The 14,134-nt window shown below is 36.1% G+C and overlaps 1 protein-coding gene across 6 annotated transcripts in view; it reads right to left on the reverse strand.

The window, feature by feature from the left end:
* RGS7 (regulator of G protein signaling 7) overlaps nt 1-14,134 on the reverse strand; it is a 236,338-nt gene that overhangs the window by 78,821 nt on the left and 143,383 nt on the right. For all 6 annotated transcript variants that reach the window (XM_040599084.1, XM_040599088.1, XM_040599086.1 and 3 more), the window contains exon 4: nt 14,046-14,096. In XM_040599084.1, the coding sequence (XP_040455018.1) occupies nt 14,046-14,096 (51 nt within the window). The remainder of the gene's footprint in view (nt 1-14,045; nt 14,097-14,134) is intronic.

The raw sequence follows: 14,134 nt of genomic DNA on the forward strand, positions 1-14,134 counted from the left end.
CACACTGACTGTTGCTAACTCCTACTAAAGTTTTGCTTTTATTCTTTTAAAATTGTATCTTGAAGGGCAGGCCACTAAAACCTCAAAATGTAGTAACTTGGGGTGAACACCAGAGCTTTCATGTTGAAAAAGAAGAAGAAGAAGAAAAAAAAAAAAAAAAAAAGGGGGAGTTGCAACTTGAGGTACTAGGAAGCAGACAAATGGGGAGTGAGGTGCTGTCATTGAACAGTGCTATAATTTCACCTCCAAAATATTTGTTTGGTGTGTTTGTTTGGCATACTGGAAATGTGCAGCTACACAGGGTGAAAGAAAGCCATCCAAGCTGCATGGATTGGGTACACTAATCTACCATGGAAAACAGAACACGGCACAATATGGTCACTAGATAACCAGCTCATTCAGCATGTGGAGATGAAAAGTGGCCTGAATGTGTTTAAAATCTCTTTTAGTTTCCCTGTCATTTCTCTTCTCAATTTGTTAAAGTACCTATCAATATCACACCAGCAATCAGGCCTTCCAGTGGTGGAATTTAGCTCTGTATCCACAAACCCAAGTCAGCATTTATAAAACATTTCTTCTAATTTCACTATTACTACTCAAATGTTTCTATTTTCAATTTTGCAGAAAAAACTGACTTTCTGCAGTTTTATTTCTGGTATCTCTTGTCTCTTAAAATTAAAATGATAGAAGGATGAAATCCAGGCTCCTTTGAAGTATAGGTTTCCTGGTTTTCCCACTGGCACTTCCTCTGAAACGACAACTTCTTAGTTTGAGCTTTGATTCCCTTGCTTCTTCAGGGCAAAATACAGAGAATGAAAACCTTTGTGTCTTATTTTCCCTAATTTCCTAAGTGAACCTTTCTTCAGAAGATATTTCCTTACACTTCATTCATACCCCCCGCCTCCCCAGTAAGAAACTCTGTGCTAATATATAAATCATATGTGCACCCTTTTGAGCAAACTTGCTAAAGTCAAAAAAACATAAAAATAAAATAAATAGAAAAAAAAATTACTGCAAATACTATACTTTTGAAAATTCTCTCAGATGAAATCTTGTTCCACAATTTCAAACATACGTAAAAGACCCATAATATTGGGCATGAACTACTTCTAGACAGTAGTAGATTATTATGCTATTATTTCATATTTTCTTGTATACTGCTTGCTAGCTGCTTCTAGCACACCAGATCCTGCTCTCTCCTCCTCCAGTGGCTGTGTCTGCTGATGGGTGATCAAATTGTTTGGCTGCAGACATTTTGGAGGTAGCTACGCTATACATTCTCCATGACACATGGCACCCAAGAATTTACGTAAGCGTCAGCCAGGAAATGTTTTACATGCCATGGTTCCCTCAGACGTGGTGCCCTGTACGTCAGTGTGCTGCCCTTGGAACAGTACAGTGTCACTGCTTTTCCCTTTCTTTGTCACACTCAAGGCAAGGCAGGGTGGCCACCTGCCAGCTCCCATCTCAGCAGCTGTTTGGACATCACCAGCCCAGGAGCAGTCAGAATAGCATCCTCCAAGCACCTGGTCAACAGGCACTGGAACAGCCAGGTATGTGTCTGGGGCAGGGTTTCAAAGGAGGAGACCCACGTTTAAAGGTTGGCAGAGGCAGATTGGTGCAGGTGATGTACCACTCGGATTTGTGGCCAGCAAAAAGCAGGCTTTTTTCAGGGCACAAAATATTTCTTCTTGAAGAAACTACAGAAGAAAACATTTTTGAATCAAGAGGGATGTCAGCTAATGTAAAGTTTCTGAAGTTGGGTGAGGTTAAGCAATAGGTAGCACTAAACTTTTACTATGATTACTGCTGGTTAAAGATGAATCATGACACATTTTTAGTCTCTAAGTCTGTTTTGCTATCAATTGCTACTGTATCAACCGTTAATTTTATATCATTGCCATGCATTGCTATCATAACCACAGAACACCCACTTATGACCAGGCAGTTCAGATAACACAAAGAACATACAGCAGTAACAGCTAGAAAAATAACCGCCTCTCTCACTGCAGTCAATACAGTAAAGAAGAATACAATCTTCTTTATAACACTTTTCATACCTCCAGCAAACTGAGAGCATAAAATGCTGAAAATAATGTATTTCTTTCAATGGGAAGAATGCCGTGCTTTTAAAATCCAGCAGGAGTTAAAAGCTTTATAAGAAAATTGGTGTCATTGAGACACACATCAGGGAAAAATACCATCAAACCTCAGGCAAGGTAACAATGAAAAGTGTGGAAGTATCTTTCCAGAGAATAACATAGGAATGTGATACCCCATGTGATCAGATACAGTTATGTGGGATGCATATATACCGAAAAACAAGGCAGTTGTTACAAATAGGATCACTTTTAGACAGTTTTCTCCCATCCATTATTTATAATTCATTTCTTTGACTGGCAAGTAAGATATATTTCACTGTACACATCAAAATGAAGGGCAAGAGAGTAAACTTTCTAGGTGTTGCAAGACTCCGTCTTATGCCATCACATGTTCCCACTGTCACAACTTTTGCCCCCTGGTGCTCACTTTCCCATTGCAAAGGATTTACACGGGTAATTGTACAGGACTGTCCATTCGGTCAGATAAACTCCACCATTAAAAATATAGAAATACTGACAGATACTAACTAGCAAAAATAGCTCAATGAAAACTCTTTCATAAGGGCTTCCTTCCTTCCCCCCCCCCCCCCAAAAAAAAAAAAAAAAGAGAAAAGAGAAGTCTCATTGAATTTCTCTATTTTCTCTCTAGTAGCAGAACTTAAATGTAGAAGGAAGAGAGAGCACTAATGACAACAGCAGCAGAAAAAATATCAAAAGCTTTAAAATAAATTGATAAAATTAACGAAAGCATCTAGCTGGGTCAATGTAATGGTCACTCTGTGTTTTAAGGGAAGTCAAATATTAATTGCTGAACTGTTAGCCGTAGTGTGTAATTTATCATTTAAATCATCCTTAGTATTAAAATAAAAAAAAGTGGAAAACGTGTCCTCAAGTCTTAGAAATACATTCAGGGGAAATCTGGGGAAAAAAGATGAATACAACAGATGCCCATACAGACAACATGATAGAAACTATAGTAAAGGGTTGAATGAATGAAAATAAAGACAAATGCAACAGAAAAGGAAAAGTCAGCCTACTTTTGTTGGTGGATGCAATGCCTCACAACTCTGTGTATTCCTATGTGGAATCAGTGATCTTATAAGGTCATGAAAATCTGGTTAACATATTATCTTGGATTTCTAAGAAGCTCTTGGCATGATTCCCCAAAATGTTTTCTAAAGGAACTAAGCCGATCTAGGATAGAAAGTAACGGAAAAAGCAATACATAGAAAAATGGAAATAAAGGTTAGGCCCAGGAGATCAGTTATTACACTGAAAGGGAGTAACCACTGTAGCTGTGTTTAGTAGATCCAGAACTGTTCAGTATCATCCTAAATAATCTACAGAAGGGTGTGATGGATGATATAACAAAATTTGCTGAAAGTATAGCATTACCGAGTAAAGTTAGGAGTGAGTTGTGAGGAGATGTAGAATGACTTGAGGGTGCTGATTCACTAAACAATACAACAGCAGATGGAATTGAATTTTGAGAAATGCTAAACATTTCAAATATGATCTCTCCCTCCCCAAGGCCACATGCCCAGTAAGTAACTGCAAGTGAGCTGCTGCTGCTCAAGAAAAACTAGAGGCACTATGTATGATTCTGTGAAAGTGTCTGTTTCAGAACTGAAGAACTTGGAGTCAACCAATATGATTATCAGGCAGACCTTTCAAAAGAAAAAACCCAACAAAATCTATAATGCTTGATCAACCTGTATTACATATTGTCATGGAGTGGTGTAAAAGCAATGAAAGAAAGGTCATTTGGGAACTATTAAACAAGAAACTGGAAATACCTGCAGTTCAGGGGTTTCCCAAAGGTTCAGACTGTCAGGAGCTGGACAGGCAAAGCAAAGGACCACTACACTACCTTCCTCCTACAGTGCAAGTCTCTTCCCAAGCATTTGTGACTGACCACTGCCAGAAACAGCTCATGGTCCAGATGGTCTGACTGCAGTTCTGTCTGTCCTCTGTTCTTACTGACGCTGTTGTGCAAAATGCACTTAATTTCTAGTATTTTGGAGCATGTATTGGCTATAACCTACTTTGCATTTCCACCTATGTATTTTCTTGCTGTACAGAAGAGGATGTATTGGCTATAACCTACTTTGCATTTCCACCTATGTATTTTCTTGCTGTACAGAAGAGGATGTATTGGCTATAACCTAATTTGCATTTCCACCTATGTATTTTCTTGCTGTACAGAAGATTTTTACTTGCTAACTAAAAAAAAAAATAAAATCTAACTATCCCATCTAAACACACACTTACTTTTTTTGCTTACATTCCCTAAGCGTGCAGAGTCTCTTTTAATATTAAAACTGAAATTGCAATGTATTGATTCATTAATTGTTCTTCCTGGACATAGTTTTGGCATGTCAGAATATCTTCCAAATATACCATGCAGAAAATTAAACACATTTTTTTTACTTATAATTTATTCTCAGTCAGCCATAATTACAATGGTAAAAGTTATTTTGAATAACTGAATTACTTCTGATCTATTTCTTGTAGGCATAAGTTTTCAACTGCTCCGGATCAGAGCATATGTTTGCAAAAGTTCATTAATGTGAACTTTAAACCCCTGGGAATTTACAGTTGAAACTCTCTAGATAGTTGTCTGCACATTTAATTTTATTATGCAATTATAGTGGGAGTCAGCATTACTAAAATCCATGTCAGGTTTAGCTATGAAACTGTACATCCCCATCTCTAACTTCCTCAAACCAACCTACTTGAAAATATCCTTAAGTTAGGTGACAAATATATGAAGCTACCTCAAGAAATAACAGTTTCCACTCATGTTATATATATTAAAAAAAAGTTATAAATGTTTATGTTATAAAAATAAATAAATCAGCCATTTATTATTTCTCTGAAGGACCTTAACCAAAACATGTAAATTTTATTTACCCCACAGTTACTATGATACAGTAGTTTATTATTATATTTTTGCTTTTTTTATTCATGCTAGTGAATATATTTGAAGATGTAAATAAATCTACAGTGTCAAGATGCAAATATTCCACACTTACAGTTCTACACAACCTTTCTAATAAGCTTAAAAGCTATTAAAAAGTTAAGTTTTCCAGTTTATCTAAGGTATTGTCTTAAATTAGATAGTAATGAAGAAAAAAGCTTTCAAAACAAAATGTAAATTAACAAAATGTAATTTCTGCATGCCTAACTGAGGTTAATAGAACCTTTTTATAGTTTGGATTTTTTTTTTCTAATTAATTTGAACTCCAACTTTAGTGAGAACAGTAATTTTTTAGCACCTCTAAAAATTAGCTTCTGTTGCCACTAGATAATTTACACTTCGTGGATCCAAGTGTACCGAAGCCAAATGAGGTCTTTCAGGTACAAAACCATGTTAGATGAGGCTTTTGTCACCCACCCTGCCACACACACAGTGAAAATTCTGAAAAACTTCAAAATTTGAGTAGGTGGCTGAGTGCAACTAGTGAAGTTAGAAGAATGGAGAAATATCAGAGGGAAAACGAATGGAGAAGAACATGTGAATTAGATCCAACAAGCAGCCATACGCAAATGAGAACCAGAGGATATTCTATGCAATTAAACTGGGGAATGTACCATGGAGATGGAGAGGAGAGGAAAAAGGGAAGAAAAAGAAGGAAATAATCTTTCCAAGATGAAATGGCAAGGAATGTCCTTTGCATAATAAACTAAAGCACTCAGCAGTTCCATTAATCCTGAACTGTCACTATGCTCTTGCGTGGACAGCAGCAGTTCTCTACACATGCTAAGGGAAAACTGAAAACCCGTCTAAGGACAATTACTAACAAAATCAAAAGAAGGCCTTACACTAACCTTCCAGTCATCAGATACTACATATAGCAGGTAAATATCCAAACATTTTTGTTTACTTGACTATATATAGCTGCAGCAGCTGTTAGCAAGATGAAATAGGATTTCAACTTTTTATTCAATTAAGTTGTCTAAAATCTCACTTCCACCTACTTGTGCTTTCCATTACTATATAGCAGTTCTCTGAGAAACAAGGAAGAAGAAAGCTAATGAAGTCTCCAGACAATTATTTAGCTGCTTTTAATTAATTATGCCAGTATGAATTGGGAATTAGTAAACGCTCTTCCTCTTAAACCTCCAAAACTTGGTACGATCCCAAAGGTTCACAAGAGGGCTGTCAAACAGTAAGAAAAGCACAACGTTTCCTAGTAACTTTAGCAAAAATGAGATCAAATATTTTTTTAGGAAGGTCATTATAATTTAATTTATGCAATTAATGAATAAGCTTTCTTTCTAAAAGTTGAGTTGCTCCTCAAAGAGCATAAGAGCATATCTTTTGTATGATTCTTCAGTTGTACTTTTGTCCTTAGCTAAGTGTATATGTGTATATATATATATGTTCTATTGTTGTTAAAGAAGACAGTAGCATAATAGTCTCTGACCCTGCTGAATAATCAAAAAGAGGCAGCTACTCATGTAGAGACTTAGCATGTAAGCAGAAAACACAGGGAAAAGGTAATATTTTTGAATCAGCAGGATCTGGTATCTGAAGCCAGTTATTTTGAAAATCGGATGCATCAGTAGGAAGTTAATATTGGTTTTACATACATTTGCCTTATGCCAAGATATTGATTCCATATTCTGAATGATGGCATCAACGAAAAGAGATTGGTACAACACTGGGAGAGACCCAGTTTAGGAACACCAGTTCCTTAGAAGAACAATGTGGAGAATTTTCAATGAAAGCTAAGCAACAAAAATTGCCCAATTTGTGATTCGTTATAAAGCTTTCCAGACTTTATAAATCACCAGGAAGAAGCCAGAATCAATTTTGAATAGCTCATCATATATATAGCTTTATGATGAAGCTGTATACTTTAAGGTAACCTCATGGGTAAAGATTTCAATTGTGTAATTTAGATTGCTCATAGGTTAATTTGTTCTGTGACAGAAAGGAAATACACTCTTTAAATTGGTGCAACAGAGCATATGAAGTTCTTTCCAATGAAATCACTTGAAAGTAATGCTTACTGATTTTTCAGCTTTTATTTTCTGGATCTGGTAATGGTTTTAACATTAACTTTTTATATGTGTAGGCTTCTTCAGACTTACTTTTCTAATCAGTATTTTGTATTCTATCCAGCACTACTTTCCTACTCTACACTCAATAAGACTCTCAAAGACTTCAGTGAAATAAACCTATAATGCCTACTGAATTCTAAAGAAAATGCTGATTGTTGGTTTGTTTCAATTTTTAAAACTGAACTATCAGACACTGTTTGTAAACCAGCTCTTGGAGTGTAGCCTAAGATATAGGTTAAAGGCCATGTTACATCTTATTCTACTTTAAAAGGCATCTAGTTAAATCTTGTTTCTTTTGGAGTTAATGAGAAAACCTTCAGCCTTCTGTGGGGTTGGAATTTCACTATTAATGATTAAAACAAAGAAGGAAGAAGGAGATGTCATGTGACGGTATTACACTTACCACTGAAAATAATTTTGAGTAGAATTTGGAGACTTTAATATTAAAGGCATGAATTATTTCATATTAAAAATAAATAGTTTTGAAGATATGGCAATGGAATCAGGGCTAGTATTAAGAAAAATTCAATTTAAAAGCTTTCAGTAGAGTTCTGGTTTATATAGGAAATGTGTTGGACACGCAAGTTATGGTTGAATCATAGAATGGTTTGTGTTGGAAGGGACCTTAAAGATCATCCAGTTCCAACCCCACTGCCATGGGCAGGGATACCACCCACTAGATCAAGTTGCTTAAAACCTGATTTGAAACAAGAGAGATCTATTTTGAATTAGTATGCTATTGACAATAGCAAACAAGTTGGTCACAGAAACAGTGTTATAGAACATGTGTATTTTGTCATACCAATAGGAGTAATAAAATTTTATTCTTACCATTATACAGCAAATTATCCTAGAAGGCAGCAAATTCCATACTCGTGATGTTTACCCATTACTCCAACATGGAAATTTATTTGTAAATTAAACAGTTACTTTATAGGTAATGCAGAAGTTTATAAATTTACTTTAATGATAAATAGTATTAGGTATTTTTTACCTGGCAAATGTAATCTGTTATATTCATAAATATTTTAAGATAATATCTTTTACTGTTTATTAAGTGGTTTCTAAGGGGATTTTCAGCGTTTACAATGTTGTATTATACATAAATCCTGGTATCTACAAGCAAAGTGTATTAATTACCAGGATAAAAAAAAATGCAAGTTATTTTATATAGTCTCTTGTTAAATAATGCCATCTTAAGGCAACCAGGGAGGAGGAGTTTTGTTTAGACATACTTAGTATGATGAAGCAAGTTGCGATAGCTTGACCTATCTGCCTATGTAATGGGAGTGATTTGTTGACAATACCATCAACTCTTTGCATCTTGACAAGTCACAAACTCCATTTCTTCCCTGCAAGTGTAAAAAACTGTTCATTTTTAACCAGCTGCCACGCTATTAAACATATCAGAAGAAATGACTGCTCCTTGAAAGGAAATTGGAAATGAGCACTGATGTAGCCTACCACCTCTCTGCAAGTGAGAAAATAAACTGGCCAACTTAGGAACATGTTCATCACCTTCAAGGGTGACTACATGGAACTGAGGCTGCCCAAAGAGTACCAGCACATGTGTAGAGTAAAAGCTCACTCCAGGCTGGCCCTGCTGCTCGCTGTGCTCTTGGGAGACACTCCTAACAAAGGCAGTCTGCACAGGGTAACAGGTTATACCAAACCAGAAAAGCTTCAGTGGAGAAACACAAATTCCATTACATCTGATTTATCCTGTCACAACTGAATTACAGCAACACACCTCTGTTCACCATGTCCAAAATTTGCCTAAAGGCTTTGGGCAAATAAAATAACCACTGCACGTGAACATTTACCATTGCAGTTCTGAGACGACAGCAGTGGCTAGAAGCCCATCGATTGCCACACACAGGTATGTGCCACCCATGCTACACATAACTAAAGGAAAACTAACCCATACTTATTTTGCTTTAGTATCAGAGCTTTACTTTCTGTTCATCTGAAATTAAAGTCATTATTCCATTTAAATGTTACAGGACCTGAAAAGCTCAGATCAAATTCATTCATTAGAATAAAGTTAGAAAGTTATTTACACCAGATTCAACTAAGTTTCATGTGGTTTGCCTCCTTGAATAAAATGTATGCAAGTTTCTGTTAGACATGAAAAAAATGAGTGTCTTGGTGTTCCTGGGTTCCTAGCATGAGGGTTATGGTATGTGTGCAGGCAATGTCATGACATTTATCAACTTTTTTTTTTTTTTTTTTTTTTTTTTTAGTTAAGTTGATAAATGGGAGGTATTCTGTTCCTGCTGTATTTCCACAAGTTTTGATTAATGCAAACACTGCAAACATAAGCATGACCTTTCCACTCCCTTCTTTCTTCCTTTTCATAAGAGGCTCTTTTCTCTGTTAGCAAACTCTGCAAGAACCTCCCTCTTAGCTTGCAGCTGTCTAGTGCTGTCTCCCAAATGGCAATTGTTTAGAACATCTCATCTGGCATCTGCTCTTTGCTGCTACCTTACTGCATATGCATGGGGAATGGGGCAGAAATAACTTAGAGCTGATCAATTTTTCAAGTACACTTTCGTAAACTCAAGTAAAACCCCTAGTATTTTTCCTTTAACTCTTTAGAGGAAGCACTGTGTATTATCAATGTCATTAATACAGTAGCTGCTGGAGAGAGATTTTACTACAAAGGAAAGGAGGGAAAGGTGGAAGAAACACAAACAGATGTTGTGCTACTGAGTCCTCCCTTGTTATTGCACTGGATTAGTGACCACAGTTTACATGGTTGCTGGTGGGCATCAAGTTAGCTACAGCAGTTAAGTGAAAAGACTATTAATGGCAAGAACTGAAGTTCAAAAAACACAGGAGGATGTCTATTTCAAGGTACAGTCTCGGTTTTGGTTTGTAACTTTAAAAGCTTGATTTAGTCTATATATGACACAGCTTTTAGTGTAGTTCTTGATGTCCAAGAGCAGTAGAAAACTCCTTCAACAGAGCATCAGCTGCACCTGGATGCAAAGTCTGCACGTTCTGGAGCTGGCCACAGTACTGTGGCTCTGCTAGTGTAACCATCCAATGACTAAATGCCTTTAGCCAAATTCAGTTGGCTTTGCAGATATGAGAAAACTAAATGAGCAACATTCAAGAGTAAAGGAACAAGGAGGTGACAGCTAAACATACTATCAATTCTTCCAGGCTTTTTCTGAGCCACCTAGGTAGAAATTCTTCGTGGGCTGGCTTAAGGAAGAAAGGCGTGTTTGTGAATTACACACATTTCACTATGAAAATACTTGTAAACTGACACTGTTTTCTTTTTCCTTAAATGTACAACAGCATGATTTACCATTAGCTGTTGGAATGCTTGGGAATAGAGAAATCAAGTGTCTGCCCAAAGGGTATCAAAGAAATCAGTGCAGGAACTAAATACAGAATTAGTCTCTTTGCAATTTCAGCTGACACCGTTAAATCAGCTCATATACCCTTTCTGTTTTTTTGTTGTTTGGGTGGTTTTTTTTCCCCCACAAAGGATTAAAAGGACTTCAATCTCTAGTGTGGTCAGTCTGGTACGTTTCACAATACTAATTATCATTTTGAAAAAGAAAAACACAACATAGAAAAACAAACTAGATTTTTCCGCATTAAGAGTAATTGGCACCATCAGCGAAGAGTCAGCACTTACCCTGTAATGGTCAATTCAACAAACATGTCTAAGTGCCAAACCACAAGCCCTCACAATTCTGTAAACCCAGTTAATTGCTTCTTTTCAGGTTGAGAGTAGGCTTTTTTTTATGATTGAATTAAGCACATTAAAAATAACTTTGATAAATTCTGTTCCTTAAAATTTTACAGATGAGTTGTAGGCTGAAACAAACATTTTTAAGTACATATTGAAAAGCAAACAATATAACAGCAACTGTATGTTGTACACAGCTATTCTGGGCAAAAGGTCTACTCTGTTCCACTGAAATAGCTTCAAATCTGGTATAATTTAGCAGAATCCACCCATCATCCCCAGTTTATTTTCTTGATGGAGATTTACTGAAGCAAGCCAAAATCTTTCAAATCTTCCACAGAAAATTATTTTCCATTTATGAAAAATGTGCAGGATTTTTTTGACTGGCAATTTATACTTGCAACTATTTTTTACTTGAAATTGCTGTTTCCAGATAATAGCTTTACACTCATTAATGCAGTGAAAACAAATGTTGCTGCCAGACCTTCTCCTGCCCTTTGTTTTCCCATTATCCATAAAGCAGCCTTCTTCATTCCCATTGAAATGGTGTTGGAGTTGTATTCCCAATGCAAAGCAAAGCAGAAAGATTGCAGTACAAAATGTGACATTTTTTTTTTTTTTTAATATAATGTACAGTAATGTCACTTCCCTCTTACCAGTTCTTTGTTTTACCAAAGAACAAGTTGTCTGAAGGAGTTAGGTGTTTTCACCCTGGAGAACAGAAGGCTTGGGGGGAACCTCATCACAGTATTCCAGTACTTAAAGAGCAACTACAAAGAAGACAGACTCTTCTCACAAGGGGCCACATGGAGAGGACAAGGGGCAATGGGTACAAGTTGTACAGGGAGATGTTTCATCTCAATATAAGAAAGATATTTTTTTTCCAATGAGAACAATCAATCACTAGAACAACCTCCCCAGGGACGTGGTGCAGTGCCCACCACTACAGGTGTTCAAGATGTGACTGGACAGGGAGCATGCTACATAATCTCATCTAAGCTCCCTTTCCCATGAAAGTTGGGACCAGATGGTTTTTTGAGGTCCTTTCTAACCTGGGCTGTTCTATGATTCTGTGAATCTAACTGTCTGCTTACCCTTTAAATCACAATTTGCATGCCTTGCTCAGAAGAGTAGTTCACAGCACTGGTAGATGATGCGCAAGTTGTCCTTAATTTTTTTTTTTTTTTTCAGTAGTAGAGTACACTCTTAAAATATATGAAGCAAGGTCTGCTTTATGTTGCTTTTACAGGTATGATGTTGATGTCAGAATTAGATGGAGATGATAATTTTCATTGCAAACACAGACGTTGTTTCTGCATCACAAAATTGCATAGCTTCACAAAAGCTTTGCAACAGGGCTGTACAGGGGAGTTTTAAAAAGCAGCCATAGTAAAAGTCTGACACACTGCTGATAACCATTCATAAAAATTTAGGGCTTTTCCACAAGAAATTCTGGATTTTCTTGTCTAGAACTGGAACAGCTCACATACTGAAAAGATTTTACCAAAAAGGATATTTTCAGAAGTCTTGCATGTGAATATCTCTTGCTCACCATCTTCCAGGTACTCTGCTACCTGGCAATTCAGAGCACTACCCAAAGGCAGCATTTAGGGTGACTGGCTTTCTGAAGGTTTGCATCCAGCCAGCTCCAGATAGCTGACTTTGGGCTAGGACTAATGCATAAGACATTTTTGTCATTGTGGATAGTTTTCTCCACCCATGCAATCTGAGAAGATAAAACCCAGCTTAAATTAAATTTCTGTGGTGTTCTGGTAACATATGTTAGTAGTTTGTGCGTTTGTTTAATTTTAATTGGATATCAACATAGGGATGTTTTCCATTTAGTTTCAGGTTTCTTCTGTTCCAATTTCCCAACAACCAGATAATCTGAATGACAGCCTATCCCAATATTGCAGTTTGGGTTTGACAAATAAAGGCTAAGCTTCCATATCAAATAAACATACAATGGCAATCTTTCAAACTGATAAATATAGATAGGTGAGTGTTTCGTAGCTGACAACTGAGAAATACAATATCACACATATTGTGGTTCAACCTCCACTTTATCTTCAGGAAGCAAACATATAACACTCTGTGTAAAGTTAAACAAAACTGGAAGCAATTAGTTATCCCTTTCATGTAACATATCAGTAAGTTGTGAACTGGCTACTTCCAAATATTGAATGATGCATTTATAATAGTTCCTCATTATCCAAGTCACAATTTTAAACAGTTTTAAACACATTTTCTTTTTTCTAGAATTAAAAAATTATCATACTTCCATTTCTAATATGACAGAAAAACATTTATTTAAAATTAAAAAAAAAAAAAAAGAAAACAAAATAAAACAAATTCAATTTCCAAAAGTCTGAAATGGAGAGAGGAAAAATAAGTATTTTTGACCACGCATTAAAAAAGGAAGATTATCTTTCCCCTAACCAAAAGACAATAGGAACTTCCACAAAATATTTTATTTCTGCCATTCAGCATTTTATACTAGAAATCATTCCTTTCCAGAAATTTTCAGATCATGTAACAAGATTCCTGCAAATCAGGCATATAAATATCAGCATCAGACTGTGTTTTTTACTGGACAGACAGGAAACCTGTGGCAGAGCCTGGAACCAAATCTTTACTTCCACGTTCCAACCCAGCTGATCAAGCCATGAACTGCTCCTCCTCATCACACTGATTTTATTTACAGTTCACTTTCCCTTTAGGATGCTATAAAAGTGTCCAAACTTAAGAACAGAAGTGCAGCTCTTGGTTACAGTACAAAAGCATATTTTATTTAATTCTGTTTATGTTTTATATATTGAAAAATTCTGTTTTGAAAACAGCACATTTAACAAACTATTTAGCATGACACCGAGTAAATTTCACATGGCGTAGAACTTAAACTAATTTTCTACTAATTAAAACAGCCAACATTTTCATTCTTGGCCATCATGTTGTTTCCTGGTACCTGCTCCAGACAAATAAGAAACCAAAATCCTCAGATTCTTAGCAAAGGTTTCTAAGGTTTGATGCTATCTGTTTTACTTTTGAAATTATATTGTTCAAATGCTGCCTGGCTTCCCCCATTGCAACAGAAGACAAAGTCAAGTCCAATCCCTTAAAAAGAAAGACTAGAATTTTCAGACATTAAAAAAAAAAAGATAAATTACCTGGATCTTCTATAGATAAGTTCTTCGTTAACCATTGAACGATGTCTGAACCTAGGAACAAAACAAAAGGCATTTTTAGATTAATAAGT

This window comes from Falco naumanni, chromosome 6 (genome assembly GCF_017639655.2).
Source record: "Falco naumanni isolate bFalNau1 chromosome 6, bFalNau1.pat, whole genome shotgun sequence".
NCBI classification, from domain to species: domain Eukaryota; kingdom Metazoa; phylum Chordata; class Aves; order Falconiformes; family Falconidae; genus Falco; species Falco naumanni.